General features: G+C 30.5%; 1 protein-coding gene across 1 annotated transcript in view; it reads right to left on the bottom strand.

Moving 5' to 3' along the window:
• LOC148299936 (head-specific guanylate cyclase-like) overlaps positions 1-20,902 on the bottom strand; it is a gene marked incomplete at its 5' end in the record, with an annotated part of 51,058 nt that extends 30,156 nt beyond the window's left edge. Inside the window, 5 exons of the mRNA XM_088275479.1 lie at positions 9,280-9,527; positions 10,801-11,012; positions 11,839-11,993; positions 16,798-16,880; positions 20,820-20,902. Coding sequence (XP_088131605.1) covers positions 9,280-9,527; positions 10,801-11,012; positions 11,839-11,993; positions 16,798-16,880; positions 20,820-20,902 — 781 coding nt within the window. The remainder of the gene's footprint in view (positions 1-9,279; positions 9,528-10,800; positions 11,013-11,838; positions 11,994-16,797; positions 16,881-20,819) is intronic.
• Positions 20,903-21,292: the final 390 nt, after the last annotated feature.

Genomic DNA, 21,292 nt, shown 5'->3' on the forward strand with positions numbered 1-21,292 from the left:
ATAAAATGCAGTTCCACCAAGGAATGCCAATACAAAACTTAAATATTCTCAAGAGTTTACGGTATTTGTCCTCGAAATCGAAAGGCATTAAATCTGAAATTAATTGGCGAACTTTACTCTCGCAGTAATGTCGAAATAAAAGTTTTTTTTAAGCTTTGTTAACAAAGACGCGAAGCGGAACTCAATTTGAGGCGTTAAAAACGTCCATAACCTGATTTAGAAATTGTGTGCGAGTTGAATTGGTCAAAAGTTCATAAAACAAAGTTCCCTAAAAGCTCGCCTCGTAACGAGAAACGAATACTGTCTCTGCTTGCGTTATTATTGTCACGGTGGCGGTGTCTCAAACTTTGCCGGTCGAAATTGTTGTTGGGACGTTTCCAGAAATAGTTGATCGCAGTCTTAAAGTTTCGAGTCCAAATTGTCGAGAAAATTCTGTTCGTTACTTGAGATATCAATTTATATATCTGCGATATCACGGCTACTGTCGTGATATATCTTTTCCTTGGGTAAAGATAACTTCCGTTGCATGCTGTAGCCATTTGGAAAAGAGGTCGGGTGGTCCCGTGGTTTGTGTCACAGACACTTAAGTCAGAGTTTCTTGGTTCGAACCCACTCTTCTACAATTTGACACGTATTTCTAATAATTAGCCGCTTAGGCTCACAGAAGTAGTATGAAATTGAAATATTTGTGTAAATAATAAAAACACAAATCTTACTCCTTTTTACAAAAAAATAGAAACATTCATGTTGCAAAAAAGGGGCAAATAATTTGAATAAAAATTTACAATTTTGACTAACTAACTAACTTATCATCACGCCGTTTTATCGCAGGGGTAGGCAGAGAGAATAGAACGCAGTTCCAATCTGTCATTACAAACAATCTTCGCCCTTTCCACAGTCATGCATCCTTTCATAGATCCCTGACGATTATTCCAACTCTTAACCTGACCATGCCTAAGTATTTGAAATACTTGATCATGCCAAGTTTCCAATCTTTCTCTGCTTTGATTACGAACCACATTCGCCTCATAAATTTGTTTTACCATTTTTACTAGTTTTACTTTCTACCTTTAGAATTCCAAAATCACCTGTCCGCCTCTATAGTGTAGTGGTAAGCGTGCTAGGCCACCATGCTGGAGGTCCCGGGTGATTGTCAGTCTCATGTTTATTTAATATACCTGTACCTGAAGCGCAAGACTGATCACATTTTCTTCGTATATTTAACGACCAAGATAACACTGCTTCTATACGATGCATTGCTCTATGCACCATTGGGTGCGGGTAAATAGTATTCTTTCATCACTTATTTGATTTACATCCTAAAAGCATCTCTAAACACCTTTCTTTTAATTTTTTTGTTGACCATTTTAAACCAGAATTGTACAATAATTTAATATTCTAAAATAAGAAAACATTTAAAATATTTTTCTTCACGTATGCTTTGAAATATTCATGTCGTTTAATTTATCATCCTTTCAAAATATTCTTTTCATCTGCTTTTAATTATTTTTTTAAAGGGATAAAACTGTTTTTGAAGCATTTTTCATACGTCGTTAAGGTAAAATATTCAATTCCTCATTATTTTTGAGTTTCGTAATCCTCTTTGAATCAAATTTAATTCAAGAATATCATTTTTTTAATAATTAACATCATTTCAGTAAATAATTTTGTGAAAATGCGATATTTTATCAAAACGAAAACAGTATTTTTCAGATACATTCAATTATTTTTTTTGACCGTGAAAATGTGCTCTTTGAATTATTTTTTGTAAATAATCCTAGCTGTATCTACCCAACTACGCATTAAATGGTCTGTTATATATTTTTTTTAAGTTGGTTTATTGGCGTGGGAATATAACACTATATTAATCACTCATCGTTTAGTCATTAAGTGTGTAGTGTTTTTAAGTGATATTACACAAAATGGACGATGAATGATAAGGAGAGTGTCATAATATATTTTGTTTTCTCCAGTTGAAAATTTGTGAGATTCATTCAGAATTAAGGAGAATTTTAAAAAGAGAAGTCAAATAACATTTAAATTTTACAGACTTGAAATTTAACCAGTTGTTTATTAAAAAAATTATGCAATTTACAGTCGATAATTTACAATGAGGATGATACAGTTCTACATTTTTATACATGAAAACAGCTGTTGTTTTGAAACTAGTCTTGTGTAATGAAATAAAACTCATTATGTGGTATTATACAGTTTATAGTTGAGGGTTATAAAGCATATGAATACATATTTTATATTATTTTTCGACATCTCATCAAAGATGAAGAAGAATATGGAAGTCTGGGCATTTACGGGGCTGACGACCGTCATAGGTTGGTTTAAGTGATAACTTTACACACGTGTAACATTCTACCCATTATTGACAACCACACTACTCAAATTCTTGGAAGTTCTATATTTATGAACCAATTTAGAACCCTTGTTCTTGAATCACTAGAATTTCACTAGAGACATCTATTGGTGAGATGTTAAGAAGCTTTTAACTAAGCAGAAACTCTTATATTAGGATGTGAGGTCCAAATCCTGGATTTCAGTCACACACATGAGAAACGCCAGAAAATACCATTTTCATTTTTATTATTTAAGCTCATAATTTGACCAGATAATTTATTTACAGTATTTCGAGTGTGTCCAAATACTTGTTCACAAAATTTGGAGTATCTCCAATTACAGGAGTTATTTTCATATTATTTTTTGACAAAAAATAATATTAAAATAACTCCTGTAATTGGAGATAATACAGATTTTTGAACAAGTTTTTGAACACACTCAAAATATTGTACATATTTTGTATATTAAAAGCAATCAATACAGACTTACCCATAATAAATAACCAACTAAATTTAACTTCGAGTCTACTTTTGAAAATATTCCCATTGTGACTCATGTGTCGTCATATATATTATATATATATATATATATATATATATATATATATATATATATATATATATATATATATATATATATATATATATATATATATATATATATATATATATATATATATATATATTTATAAATATATATATATATATATATATATATATATGTTGAAATGTAATCCGTTGGAGAACCCATGGTCTGATAATAAATAAAACTTTAACTGTTTTTAGACTTCTTCATGTAATTATAAGTTTGTGATCTGATTCTAGAGGCAAAATAACAAAATAAATATTTTAATATTACAACATTTTTAAAATAAACATATTTGATGTGTACTAAAACAATGTGTAAACAAGGCAATATAAAAGTTTTTCATGTTATCCAAAAAATATTACTTGAAAACTTTAGAAAGTTGGCTAAAGAATGTTTACGAATGTATACCGCCCACGCTGATGAAATTATGCTGAACAAACTAAATTTATTGAGATTGATAAACTTTACTCGTTAAATATGTATGTATTTACAAAGACTTTAAAAAATAAACTAATAATAAAATATTTTGCTATTAATCTTCAAACAGTTAATACTCTTGGCATCTCAACATAGATCGCTCACTCCTTTCAAGAACGTCATAAATCAAAATTCGTCAATTTTCACTTGTGCATGTTTTCGGAATGCCCAGAAAATGTGCTATATCCCAGTAAAAGAGGCATATTTTTAACTTAATATTTACCTGCTACAGGGCAGAAAGTGTTGTTTTTTCATTTTGAAGAAAAGGTATTCTTTAATTATTATTTCTTTTAATTTCATTTTTCCTTTTTTTTTAAATCGACGTAGTGTAGATTTTTTCGTACATAGCGTTTTTTTTAATATAACATTTTTATTTTTCCTTGAATTTATGTCCCTGTATCGTGTAATCCCTAACATATTAAAATAAATGAAATCACTTTATTTACTAAAAAAATCACTTGTCATTTACTAAGTGGAATGACAAAATGATTTGAAAAAATAAAAAAAAATAAAAAGACCTTTTTCGAGTTTATTAGTGTAAATAGGATTAGATTTGAGAACTTCTAACTTTAAACGTGTGACAATACAGATAAATATCGAAACAAGACATGTTGATATTAATTTACTCAAAAAAGTAATCTCATAAAAATTTAAATTATATTTAAAATACAATTAATGAATAGTTCGTGTATCATTTTAACGATATTTTATGTGAAAAAATTGCCAAGAAAAAATGTAAGTGACAAATTTATTTTTCTTTTATCTTCACGTTGTAGGAGTAGCGCTATAAAATTTCATTTATCTTTAAAATAGTGTCTAATATTGTTCTTTGTATTTTCAAAGCGTGGCTACTTAAACAAAATTTACTTCCCTAATCTGGGATAACCTCCCCTAAAATTTATCATTTTAATGTATAAAAGAGACAATTTAATTTTTAAAATGTCACCACGTCCTCATAAAAGTCCACGATGAATGTATTTTTTTAACGTGTATAAGCTCTATCGTTACTCCATGAAAGTAACATTCTCTTGACGGTAGTTTTATCAGGTCTATTATGTTCATCAATTACTATACAAGCCGTAGAATCTAGGACTGCCAACCTCAAAGAATCTATAATATGTTTTATTTTATATCCTTTTTTATATTTATTATTAGATTGGAATTGCATTAATTATTTACTATGCTTATTATGTACGGGGTTTATGTATTAATTTTTGTTTCTTCTATCTTAAAACATGTTTTATTTTAATCTGTGTCGGGAACAGAAAGGATTTACAGTGTGGGCGAATCAGGAATGTCTAAGCATTTGCTCATTTAATTTATTATTAGATTAAAACCAATATTTTTAGCTTTTCCACTTTTTTTATTTGACCAGCGACCGGGTTTCGTCGTTACCGACATCATCAGACTGGTGCATCAGACTGGTGCAGACATAAAAATGCAATTCCATCACGAAGTGTCAGTGGATAATATAAATACATTTGCTCATTGTTGGGCGAAAATCACGTTAAACTCCACAGGAGAAGACGGACTGTTGACTGTCGTCAACAGACCTTCCGTTCCACAAGAAGAGTGTTTCTTCCAAATTGATTTATTTTCGTTGTGTTATTATTATCATTATTAAATTAATGTATAAAAATTTGAGAAGAACAAAGAGATGCAGTTCATTAAGCTTTAAATGTTTACAATACTGTCCCCATCACATGCAATGCATTTAAATTCGAATATAATGGGTGGAGGACCAATATTTTTGTGCTCAGATTAAATAATATTCAAACGTGTATACGTCGCGCTCGCTTTGTTTCTATTGGTGTCGTTTTGTTCTTCTCGCCTTCATAAGTGTTTTAATTTTCGATATATTTATGTCCCTTTGATCTTGTAACTTTGTATTTTTTTTATAAATAAACAATTGTCTTCATTTGCGTGTTTCCGTCTTCCTCATCACAAGTGTTCCAGTACCGTTAGCAGTAACAAAGGGGGTTCGGTATTTTGTGTCCTAGCTTAATTTATGGTACCAATGTCCTTCACTATTTTTGTTATGTATGGATACCACCTCTCCTGGGAGTTTCTTATGAACTAGCACGGATCCGATTATTTGATAAAATATTTGTATTTTTTGGAGCGGAGCATACCTAACGCGATCTCTAAAGTAATAATAACACTTTTTAAAAAAACAAGCCAAAAAAAATGGTCGTTGTTCGACGCGTTTGATGCCTTAAAATAACCAAAAAAATATAAATATTCTACGTTTGATGGGGTCTATATGGACTCGGAAAAACAATGTTTTTCTAAAAGACAATTATATCACATGTCGCATACTCTCACATTGAAAAACACATCAAACAAAACACATACATCTTTTGGTCAAAATAACTTTTATGCAAAAAAGTTGTACAATCTACTTCCATTATCCATGAAGTCTTTAAAAATAGAATGTAAAAAATAAAAAAAAGCTATTCATAAATGGATAATGAATGTGGGTAGATCTGATATACATCGCATCATTCGGCCATGACGTATTTGCTTGCACGTTTTAATCAATTTTCTTTCATATAATTTTATAAATAAATAACGTATGTACGTGAAAACTCAGTGAGAATGAATACATTATTATAATTTATAATTTATTTTCATATACATGATGAAATAAAAATAAATTAATTTTAATGATGACCCCTGAGAATCAAATCAAGGACGTCATCCATGGTAACCAAATGCACTAACTAATGCACTTATCATCACTTTTAAAGATATAGTTATTGATATGAAATTACTCTTTTTCTTTACTTATGCTCAGTAATATCGTAGTCGTACAGGAGAAAGTGGCCAACTAACAAAACGTAAAATATTCAGGAGGGCCATTTAAGTCACTTTTGCTTGGCAAGAAAATAAACATCAATGCAGTTAGTCATTTTTACCGAGTCAATATATTATACTCCCAAGTTTAAAGTCCTTTGGGATTTTTTCAGGGCAATATTAAGCTAGTAAGATATCAAATAGTCAATGATCACGTTTTTGTAAAAAATGCACTTGGTCACTTTCTCCTGTATGACTTCGATATATTGATTTCATTACCAACGAACCAATTCAGATTAAATCAGTTAATACTTAAATCTTCAAATTGTCATTAAGGCAATGTCATTACACGGGTCGACAAAGTTGCGAAGGCAACGCACGGAGTTGCGAGATTTATCCTCCGGCACTTTTATAAATTATATAGAAGGCATTGAAGTGGGTAACTGTTTCTCATTTAAGAATGTACGACAGTCTCGCAATTGCCGAATTAATGGGCTTCCGCGCGAGGAAATTCACATTAAAGCCCACCGCCTACAGAAAAAACGTGACGGAGTAAACCACTGTTTATCATTTTTGTTTTTTATGCTAAAATTTAAAGTGCTAGTCGACATTTATCAGTTTTAAAGGTCATCCGGTTTTGGCAGATGAAATACCTACAATGTAAATGTGATTTTATTTTAATTTTCCATACAGTAAAAAAAAACTATTCAGTTGTTATTTTATTACATAATATGCAGTTTCTCCAAGAAATTTCAGTATTATCTTTCCCTTCGGGTACTAAAATAAAACGCGCGTCCCGGTGTTGGATACTCACTACGCAACAAAAAATGAGGAATTTCAAATCGGAAAAATACGGACATTCATAGCTAATCCCCTTAATTAATTATAAATAAATTAAAAATTATAATTATTTAGATTTATTTGCCAAAAACATTAAAAAACCATCTGGCAACGCTTACGAAACAAGCGTAGATCCGCTCTTGTCGAAAGCTCAAGAGCTACTGCTACTAGCTCGCTAGCTAGCCAGAGAACATTGAGCTTTGAGCTCTTCACGCTTGCGCAGTGTAAGTGTGCGAGAGTAAGATGCGAATATAGTGTCGCGGTTCCCGTACACTCTCCACGCGCTGTTTATAAGTGAATTTGTTTCCGATATTCACAAAATACCTCCTATGTACCCAATAAATTCTGATTATTTTTAATTTTATTTTTTACATCAATGCGTAAATATGTTATGGAGGAATACCTTAAGTCTTAGCCTTGTATTTATTATATTTTTAGAGATATTATGGTTACTAGAAGCAATGTGTATTAGGTACGCAACACCGGGAAGGGAGGGTTAAACTTTCATAATTTTCTATTATTACATATGCTGGTATTACGGAGAGCTTTCTGCGCTTGCATTTTTGTATCATTTTATACAAAAAAAAATAATAATAGAAAACATCAGAATGTTGAGAAAAGACTTTATTGAAAACAATGTAAGCCTCGTATTTTAATTGTTTATTATAAATATAAATAAATCCTGCTCATATTTGATTCACCCACGTATATCTCATTCATATTGTATCGTACGCACATTCCACATCATCTTTTAAATACCATGTTATACGGTGTTTGAAAATGATGCGAAATGTATCGAAACACTTATCATGATAAATGTTAAGAAATAGTGGTATTTACTAATTTAAACTTGGTTTAAAAATGGATAGATTTCTACCACAAAGTGACTGCCGAATAAATTTGTGATATTTTGCATCTTCTGGGTATAAAATATTAGACTAAGACTCAAATCGATACAACAAAGTTGTAAAAAAACTATTTCGTATTTTTTTCTTGATATTTTCAATACCGACTAACAATTTTTTTGGATGCAAAAATCGATTTTTTTCCTTTCATAATTTCATTTTGTGGCCTCCGGTAGTAAAAAAGAGAGGGGGTTGATTTAAACCATTTCTTTCCCGATATTTTTGGTTTTCGTTTCAATCTTCCCGGACAGCATTACTTGAATGATTTTATATTTATCGTCTTCATAACATGTCCGCAGTATTCGAATGTCCCCTCCTTAAAAGAGTTTATTTCGTTTTTTTTTCTTTTTTCGTCCGATTCAGAATATTTTTATTTCAAACTTTGTTCCACTTTCAGGGTATAAAAAGAAAACTGAAATTTTACAGTGATACATCGATAAATTGGCATAGTTTTCTTCGTGATACTTTAAAAAAGATATCCAATACATCGTTTGGTATTATAGAATAACATCAAATCATCCCCGTTTCTAGGCAGTGAGGATGGAATGCCATACTCATTTGCTCCGACATAAACTCCTAGCTTCTTTCACACCCATACATTTCACACCCAGTCATGCATGATCTTCGGTTTCGTAGATTTTTGATCGGATTTTAAGTTCTGATTGATCTGATCTTGCTAAAACTTTCTTGGCCGTCTTCATTTTCTTCTCCCGTTTACATTTGTTAAATACTTTCTTATTCATTCTCTCGTTATACATTCGCGCCATTCATCACCTTAAAGAACTTATCTTAATATTTTTAATTACTGGTGGTTCGTAACATTTAAATTACTTTATTTCTTGAAAATATAAATAACGGAAGGGTAAGCTTAGCAATGATTGACACTTACTTAATTATGGACATCCAACAAATAAAACATTATTTATATTACACTAAAATCCAATGAATAATTAATTAAAGGAATAACAAGTTAGTATTGACCTAACAGTTTAAATAAAAGAAATAAAATAGAAAACCCTTTTTCTAAATAAATTATTTATATAAATACATAACAATGAAAACATAACAATAAATCTATGAAATCTACAATCGACAGTTTTGAAAATGCTAAGTGACAGCCGTTAAGAAATACGCTATCTACCGTGAACAATTACGTGTGCTACTGTTGAGTATAACTGATTAAATTTTTTTTTTAAATATATGTTTACTTATCTGTTAGATTTTTATTTATACATATGTATATTGAATTGTATTGGCGTTGTACTCGATTGAGCTGAGCAGACGATCAGTTATAAAGCTTTTAAAAATATTTTGTGTCGCTTACCAAGTTGGACGATCTCCATTTTCCTATCGATCACAAAGTGCCAAGGAAACGCTTTGCAGAAGCTCCCCACGCCCATCTTCAGGTCAGCTGCCTCCGTCGACAGTTCTCCAGGATCCTTGGTACCTGGACCAAACGGGTCGTCATCCGCTTCGTCGTCAGATTGGTCGGACTCCGTGGTGACCACGGACGGAGGGGGGCGACCCTTAGATGTGGCGGGGGCGGCGTGTGGAATGGCGGTAATTTCGTACCTGTTGCAAAAGTCATCATTACTATATTTCGTCATGTAGAGCATACGATCAATTTAGCAAAAATAATGGAAATGGGTATTTTTGTTTTATTATTTTAATTATTTTGTAAATGCTTGCCAATAGTCCAATTATATTATAAATATAATTGGACTATTGGCATTATATATTATAAATTTTAAACTAAAATTAGTTAAAACAAAAGTAAAAAAACTTAGTTATGCCTGTTATAAGGTAATCAACACCATATCTTGTCATGTAGACTGTACGATGAATTAACCAAATATTATGAAAATGACGTGAAAAAATTAAGTACCGTAGAACGGGGCTACTTGAACTTTGATGTGACTTGAGTCCAGTACAAAAAAATATTCAGATCGTGGTATCAATCGAAGCATCGTGACGTTAAGTGTCACCTGTCAGGGAAACAATTAATCATGTTGATACGTTCATTATTGTAGACCAAATACAGATTTAATTTGTTCTGGGCTCAAGTAACACATCAAAGTTCAAGTAGCCCCGTTTTACGGTACTTGAAATAGTCTAATATTTTAAATAGTACATTGAAATCAGTTAAAGCAAATAATAACCTTTCAGTTATACGTGTTAAAAAAAGTAATATACACCTTCTCTCGTCATGTAGACTATACGATGAATTAACCAAATAATATGGAAAGTTAGGTCTCCATTTATTTTTTATTTTAATTGTAGAGAAGACAAAAAAAAACTGAAAAGATTAAATATTATAACGAAAATAATCAATTTTAATGTTTGTTGCCTTTTGTATACTGAAAATGCAGTGCTTTTATCGACAGCAGAGAAGACCTGTAGGCGCTGGTGACAAATGTGTATAATGCGTGTAAGAAATTTTTGATAATTTTTAGTGCTTGCCAATACTAAAAAATAAAGTAGTTAGAAAGAAATGGATGGTTTAAATATTGTAGCTGAAAGAGCAATTTGAAAGTCTGTTGTCTTTTATTTGCTGACAATGCAGCGCTTCTTGTCGATAACAGAGAAGACCTGCAGGCGCCAGTGATAATAGTGTTTAATGTGTGCAAGGAAAGTGATTTGCTGATAAATGATGGCGAATCAAAGTAACGTTTTTTTTAATGAGATGAATATAAATCATTTAATAAAAATTATCACGCAATTAAATTTGCAAATAATAGCAGAGAAACACCGGGTAAAATTAGGTATGATCAAGAATATGAGACCTAGGAAAAAAGCTTAAATTAACTCTGAAGCTTTCAGAGTTAGTTCAAGATTTTTTTCTTACCTAAAATGCCTTGGGTCGTTACTGTATCTATGGAACTCAATGACTGCGGTGGTGTTGTAGTATATCTGCGCTATTGCTTTAAGGCTCCCTACAAGGAGGTAGGCGACTGGTTCTCTCTCGGTGGTGAAATGTAACTCCAGCTGACCATGTCCTGTTGGACTGCATACAAAAGCAGCTTCGTACTCTTGTCCTGGATTCTGTGATGGATCGTCCTGAAAGAAAAATGAAATTTTAAGAATATCTTATACGAGTGTACGTTATAGGGGGGTTTACTGTACATTATAAGAAATCACTGTGCATTATTATTACATTACTTTACATTATAAAAATTATAAGAAAAATATGGCCGTCCCCTTTAAGGTTTGAGGCAGTTTTTTTTCCTATAACGGTGGTCCACTGTAAAACATAGTAGGTCCGTGTGCCTTGACCTAGATATGTGCGTTCAGCGGAAGTTACATTGATGACTAAACAGGTCATCGCTGCTCTGACACAGAGATGTTCACACGAGACAGTAAGTAAATATTTTCTAATTATAATAAATTATGATCAAGTTAATCGAAGGAAACATTTTATTTATTTAAAACATTTGGAGTGTGTCCAAATACTTGACAAAATCTGGATTATCTCCAAGTACAGGAATTATTTTTAGATTATTTTTTGACATCACATCAAAGATGAAGAAGAATATGGAAGTCTGGGCATTTATGGGTCTGACGACCGTCATAGGCTGTCATAGGCTCAGCCTATTACGGTCGTCAGCCCCGTAAATGCTCAGACTTTCATATTCTTCTTCGTCTTTGATGACATATCATTTTTTTTTAATCAAAACATTAAAAAATGTTATAAATTAAAAACGCTGAACCTATCTCAACGTTACAGGGGGGTTCAATGTACAATATAACGGTGACTTTTCAACAAAGATGCAAACGAACGTGGAGTATTTACAGGGCTTACTACCGTTTATATGCGTTAATGAAGACGTATTTACATTAAAACGAATGAACATTGATTCTTTTAATATAATAAATCGGCACTCACTTGATTATAGAGGACATCATGGACACTGTCTAAAGTGGCTAAAAAATCTTGCAAATCTCCCCCCAGACATCTAAGAGCTCTTTCCAACCTCCCAGAGCAACATCGCGCTACGAGTTCGTATCCCAGCATCTCCAAAAACTGTGGTGCATCCATAGCTGTTCAAAAATAAAAACAATTAATAATATCATTCGAACACGTACTGAGATCTTGCCCAACGTTTGAGCGAAACAGGTGGATTCTCCAAATGGAGTGTGATGCTCACAACATCGACTCCTTGAACCCGTAGGAGATGCTTAGAAGCAGAGTCGTCACCAAGTTGTACTAGGACTACCTGGAAAGTATAGTTGTGGAGATGAAAAACTACAATGAAGGAGGATAAACGTCGGAGCCGGATAATATGTACTTACGGAGCTAAATGCAGTGGAGTGATGAGGCTGAACGCTGCTCTAACCTCCTTTTTTTCTCTTCCAAATAATGCATACTCGAAAGTACTAAAGCTAAAGTGCAAGAAACCCATACCCGTAACATGACCTTGCATATTGTAAGCAGGGTGCAAAAAAATATGAGAGGAAAAAAAATAAAAATCATTCGAGGAACAATTTTATATTAATTAAATTCGTAAATCTGCGCAATTCATTTCATTAATATTTAATTCAACTATTTTTTTCTCCGAAATTATTTTTTTAAGAATATTATGGGTACTCGAAAGATAACTTAAGTACGTAGAAAATCTTTATATTTGAATAGACTCGAGATATTTTATGCAAACATTTTATCCTTATTTAATATTCATTTTAAAAAATCTCAATTTTTAACAATCCAGAATAACAAATCAACTTGAACACCCCTCTTCAATCTCAAAATGATAGGATAACGCTTAAACAAACATTCATAAAAAATCATTTGTATAGTTTTTTTTTACATTTATTTTATTTTACTAGTAAACGAGTTGCGTCGTTACCGACATCATTAAAATGGTTCGATGAAGTCGAAAATAAAATTCATGTGAAAAAAAACTAAATGGTTGTTATCTTATTATATAAATTGCAGTTCTTTACAAAAATGTCAGTACAGAACTTAAAAAAAATATCAGTAAAAATCTAAGCAGAAAAAATATCCCCTAAACCAGTTAGTGACAGGTTGTTTGCCCTGAAAATGCCCGAAATTTTGTCGCCTTATCTCAATCAACTTCTTTATCCTTGTTGAGATATCTATTAAAATCTTGATTTATAAATATTTTTTAACTTTTTACACCTTCTTAATAACTAGTGAACCGGTATTCATTATATTTTTCTCGATTAATCGTAATGTACATAATTTTGCGGTTAGTTTGCAAAGCCCAACAGGTATCCTTTACGTTTATTTTCAGTTCAATTTTGATGTGCCGATTTACGCTATGGTAGGAAAAAATGAATGCATCGAATGAAATCGAAAAAAATCTCATTATAATATTGATAGAAAGTCGTTCATCCTGAATAAACCGAAATGAATTCTGTGAAAAATATTATTTTGATATATAATACGTTGACATTTAGGTAGGAAATATTCATCGAATATACGCAAAAATATTTTATGAAATTTTCGTAAATATAAAAGGATTCTTTTGGATTATAGACTCGAGTAGAATACTTTGATCTGTATTTATTTGTCCACTCTTTCAATTTTTCCTTTTTTTTGGATATCATGAAATCCTGATAATTAAATATCCGTCATCACTTTATATAAAAAAGAAGATATTTACAAGTAGTTTTTACAAAAAAATAATAACAGTGCTTCTAGAACAAAATCTCGACTTTGAACCTCTGAGATAAGAACTTTTCGATCTTTGAAAAGTCTGCGTAATCAAAAGTCGCGTGTCAAAAGTCTGCGTAATCGGAGGGCATGTATGACTAGATGTATGGATGTGAAGGAGGCGAGGAGTGTATGTCAGGACAGAAGAGTGTGGCGTTCCATCCTCTCTGCCTACCCCTGCGGGGAAACGGCGTGATGGTAGTAGTAGTAGTAGTAAGAAACACTGATATCTGGAGCACATGTAAGATGGAAGATATCATGAGGTAGGGATGACAATAGATACTTGAATGAGCATCTAAATAGAATATCAGAAGACAGACTTCCATGTATTGCTCTTCAAGGAAACCCCGAAGGACAAGGAAAAGGGAAGAGATAGCTGGAAGTCGATATCCTAAGAGCAACAAGCGGCAGCGCAGACAGATCTCCAAGATCTATAGAAAGGTAAAGAAGAAGAAGAACAGCAGCAATAGCTAGCAATTGGATGCAATATATTGGCGGTATTTTAAGTTTTTTCAATACAACATGTTTAACGTGAGTAGTTAGTGTGATTTTAACATTATCATATCCCTATTTCCATTGATGACTTTGCAGTTTGGTCCATTTATTAATTTAGAAGTGTCTCTACATATGATATTATTTTACCGCTGATGGTTTGATTATAAATGTCGTTGACATAAATTATGAAAATTATGAAGTCCTAAAACCATTCCCTGAGGTATACCAAAATTACTTATTATTGGTTGACTAAAATCTTAATTTATTATGTTGATAGTATGGTTGCATACTTCAAAATCGTACTGGCTTGTGTCACTTGCACACCGCTATTACGAGCGAGTCCTTTGAGAATAAAAAACTAGAAGTGTGAAATAATAAAGTTTATTCGTAATTGCTTCAGGACGGTTAAACTTTCTAGACAAGATATGGAAAAAAGTTTTAATAGCACATTTTACGGTCCGTATAAGTTGAATCTCCCACGCGGTGTTATCTAGTTGAATCTACTTTTCCAATTCGTTCTTTATTTTTGTACCTCTCAAATGTGAAAGCCAATTTGGTTCACAGTTGGGGTGGTTCAACTTTAAACGTTTGCATATTAAAATGTAATTTAGTTTTTCACATCGGTCAGCGCCACACCTGCGCTATAAATTGTCGGAGTTTATCGATTCGAGCGGAAACGGAAATAGATTTCCTGATTCAGATATCTGCAAACTAAATTTGTTGGAGTCGGATGACTGTTTTTTTATTATTCTCAATATTATGAATATTCAAAGCATTTACATTGTGGTTAGTCATTTTAACTTTTTTTTTTTTAATGTTAGTAATATTAGTACATGACCACCGATTCACCGAGATTTTTATATCTACCGGTTTTGAGACGTACCGTGATTTTGATCGACCCGAAGGCCAACATGAATTAAGGTTTGATGATTTTTTTATTATTTCGAATAAATAGTTTGGAAAATAAGAATAAATAAGTTTGGAAAGACAATATATTTTTTGCATTTTTTATGCTTTTGTTTTTTCAAATTACATACGTGTATCATTTACCGATGATCGCTTGATAACACGAGTCTCTACGTATAGAATCCCAAGACCGACGACCTCCATCTTCTTTCATATATTTAAAATAGAAAATATTGTTGTGTAATAAAATCTCAAGTTGCGACATCTATAATATTAATACGTAAATGACTCATCTAAAGATTCTGGAAAAAAAACGTTAACTCTGAAATTCATGTTTTAATAATCTCTGTTATTTAAATATTTTAGCCTGAATAAAATAGCCGCTATTAAACTCAAAGTTTAATTTACCTTCAAAACCACATTTAAATGACATTTCGATCTATTTAGTGTATGCCAATTTAAAGAACGTTGAAAACTTCATAATATGCGTCTTGAAGTCAAAATTGCACATTTTCTGGGTAATGTTTTTCGCCAGTACGGCCACAATATCATCCGTGGAGTCTTAAATCATGCGTCAGTTTTTTTTAATGTTAAAAAATATTTCAAATTACTTTTATGAAATCGACTTTTAATATGACGTGTGAATAAATCTTTTAAGAAAATACGAGATTGTAGAAGTTTTATCAATATTTATTTATTTTTATCAATCATCATCCTTTTATCATTCATTATTAAATAATGAGATATGAATGAATCAATCATTGTATTTTATTTAGTATAGATATAAATTATGGAAGACATGATTGATGAGTGCGAATGTGATAATAAATAAAACAATAATATGTTTGGATGATGTGTTAAATGTCAATAATTCTACTGTGTGTTTGATGAGGGTCTAATGACTGTTGTTAATTGCCATAAAATATCGATTCTGGATACGTTTTATATTGAGAAAATGTTTCAATTTTTTAGAAAATTCTCGAAAATTTACAAGACTGAAATAAAAATTTTGCCCGCCTCCATTGTGTAATGGTTAGCATATTTATCTACCGTGCTGGAGATCCTGGGTTCGATTCCCAAGGGGGGGTGAAAATAAATATCAATGATTTTACAATCAAATATTAAACACTCTCCTTTTCATTCATCGTTCACGTTGTGTAATACCACTTTAATAAACACTAATTTGTGACTACCGGTTTCGGAATAATCATTCGATCATCAGGTCAATAAAATGATATTGTTACGGTCTGATATTAACACAAAAATAAAATTTAAATAGAGAAATATGAAAAATTAATCAAATGAATTATTGTTTATTTAAGTGGTTTTACACAAAGTGAACGATAAACGAAGGAGAATTTTATATCACAATATCACAAAGTTAACAATGCTTTCAATACACAAGCGTAGGAGTGAGTAACACCTTGCCTTCATGTAAGTATTGATCAAGATAACACCTTGTCAATATGGTGCAGTGCCCTATCCACTATTGGGTGCGGATAAGGGTTAGAAGAAAGAAATTAAATAAGTTGCGAAACAATAGTTTAAAAATCTATTTAACTGCCGGGCAATGGCGTGGTATCTTTCGATGCATTCTGCATTATTTTCAAACACTGTCAAATGATGCAGAATTCGTCGAAACACGTGTGTCACAGTAGATTTTAAGAAAAACTCGTATTTTTTCAATTGAAACTGAAATTAAAAATCAATTAAATTAATGTTGCCTTTAGAATTGAAAAGGTTTGCCATCGCTGGTTTGATACTTACATTCATTTGCCAGTACCGTGTCGTAGATATCCTCTAAATATGCGTAGTTGCTACACGAACTGACGTCATTTGGAAGCTTGTCTCTGAAAAATAAAAATTTCATACGTTAACTCCAGACAAATGAAAAAATAATGATTTCATAATTGAAGCAAAATATTAGTGATTTTTTTTTCGACTTGAAATAGTTTTGTACAAGACAAGTTTCAAAATCATTATTTGAATATTTTTTTCGAATTCATATTTATTGATATTGCGTTTAAATAAATAAAAAAACACTTACTATATTAACAATTTATTAATATTTTTTAAACAGAAATATTTGTGTTTTTATTATTTACACAAACATTTTATTTCATACTATTTCTGTGAGCCTAAGTGGCTCATTGTTAGAAATAGGTAATTATTTATTGCGTTAGAGGGGTTCGAGCCGAGAAACTCTGACTTAAGAGTCCACGACACTAACCACGGGACCACAACCCGACACAACTAGTTTCCACTTGTTACACGACTAGTTTCGAGAATTATCGAGGTTCTTATAAACAGGTATAAATGCAAACTGTTTTATATAGTTTTATATATTAATGGTAAAAAATCCTTTACTATGTTTTTCTACTTTATAGTATACATGATATAGCTTTTATCACAAGCAATATATGCTGTTTTCATGTAAATATTGTGATTGTTTTCATATTAGACATACAAATCAAATGAGTGTAAGAAAAAAATATATTAAAAAGAAAATAGTAAAAAAGTACTCAAAAACTGTAACCACTTAAAAGTTTATTAATATAAAAATGACTATTTTCGAGATCATGTGTAATTCTCGAAACTAGTGTTATTGTTATCCGAATGTCAATAATCAAAATAATACTTAAAATTACGAGACGGGTTCCCACAGAAAAAATATTCAAATAATTATAACTTATGGTAGTCAATCAACTTTATATATGCTAAAACAAACCTTACATATAAATGTAAGAATCACTATAACATAGCATAAGAAAGTACCTCCAAGAAAGGTAAAAATCACAATCAACACGCTTACGACCGCATTGGCTGGTAAAATTCTAGGAATTCAAGCATTTCGTTTCGAATTTGGACTTTACATATGAAAGTTTCAAGAATTTGAGTTATATGGTTGTCAATCATGGGTAGAATTGGTGGAATGTAACACGTGAGTAAAGTGATCTTTCAAACCAGCCTATGCCGGTAATTATTCCTTTAAAACCCAGATTTCAATATTCTTTTCTTGAATGTTTTTCGCAGATACTTGTAGTACATTTTACAAACTTTATAAAATAAAACAACTTTCTTTTAACCACTTTTTACTGGTAAGTACACTAAAAACCTTTTTAATAAATGCAAAATTTGGGAGTTTTTTCTCGTTATTTTTTAAAACACATTTTCATATGGTGTATGGAGTGCGTAGAAGTTTTTGGTATCGTAAGAGAAGGGTAATTGTAATTAACTATAACCTAACTATGAGTATTTCAATGTTTTAGAATTAGTTCATAAACCAATGACAAGGATGACAAGGTTTTTGTAGAAACCGGTTGGAAAAAGTGTACCAATAAAAAGTGGTTAAAACAAAGTTGTTTTATTTTATAAAATTCCATGTTCCTCTTCAAGTTGAGATGTCAAAAATAATGTAATGAATAAATATAGTTTACACATATGTACCAAGGTTTTTGTGTACATTGATATACTCGTATACGCCGGTTATATTATGGATTCAAACATAATGTAGGTTTCGTGTCGGTTCTAAGTGATTACCTCTATTCAGAATGTATTGTTCGCAACTGGAAGGCGCCCATGTAAGGAGTACCTCGTGATTTCGCATTTCCCTCCGTTCTAGGGTTTAATATTGCGGTAATTTTTTTCACCACTTTTTCAGCCTAACGTCGCAAAGCATCCCCCTACCCGAAATATCTGTACCAAATGTGGGTAAAAGAAATAAGAAAACTCAATTTATATGTGTCGTTTTGGTGACAAAGTGAGATCCTTGATGTCTTTACTAAGACCCGAAAAAATCGTATAATTATGTGTGAGACTTATTTTCAGAAACATCGTTTTCATTATGACGGTTTTTTACTTTTCCAACGGTTTCTCAGCCTACGCAATTAGCAATCAACTAACTCCTGATCGTTTGAAAAAAACCATCTTTTCGTATTTTTTGTGAGCTTTTTTTTAAGCTATAAACAGAATTTTTATATCACTTTTTTGTGATTCTAAGGCTACAGATTTAATGATACGCAAAAAATATATACGTTTTTATTTTAATACACTAATATTTCACTACTCCGTACCATATTTTATTTTTAAGGAATACACAAAAAAATTCATGTCAAGGAAAATTTTCAATACATTACAAGTCAGAATGAAATACAGCTATAGGCTAAACCATTCTTACATACTACTACTGTTCAACCATACCTGGCACTCAGTGGTGTGTGGAGCACTGTATCAAACAGATATAATTTGAATTTGATGGATAAATATTTTGTGAAGGTGGAGTGATTTTAAATATGTAAAATAATCCAGTTTTTGGGATCTCTCCTAAATTGAGACATTCTTAAACCAACCATAGATGGCTCATATATATATATATATATATATATATATATATATATATATATATATATATATATATATATATATATATATATATATATATATATATATATATATACATATGTTTATATATATATATATATATATATATATATATATATATATATATATATATATATATATATATATTTATATATATAAATATATATATATATATATATATATATATATATATATATATATATATATATATATATATATATATATATATGTGTGAACAGTTTTAATCTTTTCCTGTGCTTAAAGTATATGAAACACCTTATTTTTATTTTTAAAAGCATCTCGTTTTACTCTCGTAAAGTCGTAAACGCCTTTCTTTACAGAACGCCTCTGTATCGGAGTCTGTCACCCGTCAAACACCTTGTTAGCTCAAATCCGAGTGCTTCCTCCGCTTCCGCAAGAAGGATTATGTTCCGGGTCCCAGATGACACGTGTCACCGTTCACAACATCATCGGTCAGCGAGACACACGGGGATTACCGAAATGTCGGCGCAAATGTCGTCCGCTCGCGAAATTACGTCATATCTCTGAAGGTTTTTGTCAATTCCAGACGCAATTCAAGCGAAAATGGACGACAGTAAATAGCAATGTCGTAAATTGGTTCCCAATATGATGGCCGAATCGGAATTTAATGGCAGATCGCGCTACGTTTACAAGTGTAAGTGGGAATATATCCAAAAACTTGCTATTTTTTATATTGAAGTCAAAAATTATAAGTATTTTCATCAATTTTCCATTTTTGACTAAATGTGGCGATATCTTTCTTAGAACTTTTTTTTACTTAAAGTGACATTCTTCAAGATATTTTTTTATTTATAACGGCATTTATTATAAGGTTTTCTATACTTATAGTAATGAACCTAATCTTTATTTTAAACTACTTTTAAAACAGGTATTATGTATAATATATATATATATATATATATATATATATATATATATATATATATATATATATATATATATATATATATATATATATATATATATTTATATATATATATATATATATATATATATATATATATATATATATATATATATATATATATATATATTTATATATATATATATATATATATATATATATATATATATATATATATATATATATATATATATATATATATATATATATATATTTATATATATATATATATATATATATATATATATATATATATATATATATATATATATATATATATATATATATATATATATATATATATATATATATATATATATATATATATATATATATATATATATATATATATATATATATATATATATATATATATATATATATATATATATATATATATATATATATATATATGTACATGTACAATTATTGAAAATTATATGAAAATAAACGGCATACTTACAAACATCTGTATTTTTCTGACGAGAAGTTTTCTTGGCATTCTTTTGATTTTAGGGACATTAGGGCGGTGTGTAAGGATTCATTCTGAAACAAACGAAAAAAAAAAACCATTAATTCAAAAAACATATTACCATCTTTTTACTGCAAAGTAAAACAAGATTAAAATCAAATACATATCCACCCGTGAAGATAATCAAGATGTTGTCAAAAACGCTTGAAAAAAAGTATCAAAAATAAAAGTTGTTAAAAACAATGTTTTAGTTTTATTTTGTAAAATTTTATAAAATATAACACAATGTTTCTGCAACAAAAAAACATCAATTATTTTTAATTTTCTTATCTCAAATGAACCAACGTAACATTTTCAAGTTCCAAATTTGTTACAATTTAGAGACGTTATATTATATGGAACCGAAAGTTTGCTAGTTACAGAGAAAATAAAATCTTTCAGACTTGTTCGAAATTAACGAGCGT

Source organism: Brachycentrus maculatus, unplaced genomic scaffold, assembly GCF_059751285.1.
Source record: "Brachycentrus maculatus isolate JH-2025_06_01 unplaced genomic scaffold, ASM5975128v1 h1tg000880l, whole genome shotgun sequence".
NCBI classification, from domain to species: Eukaryota; Metazoa; Arthropoda; class Insecta; order Trichoptera; family Brachycentridae; genus Brachycentrus; species Brachycentrus maculatus.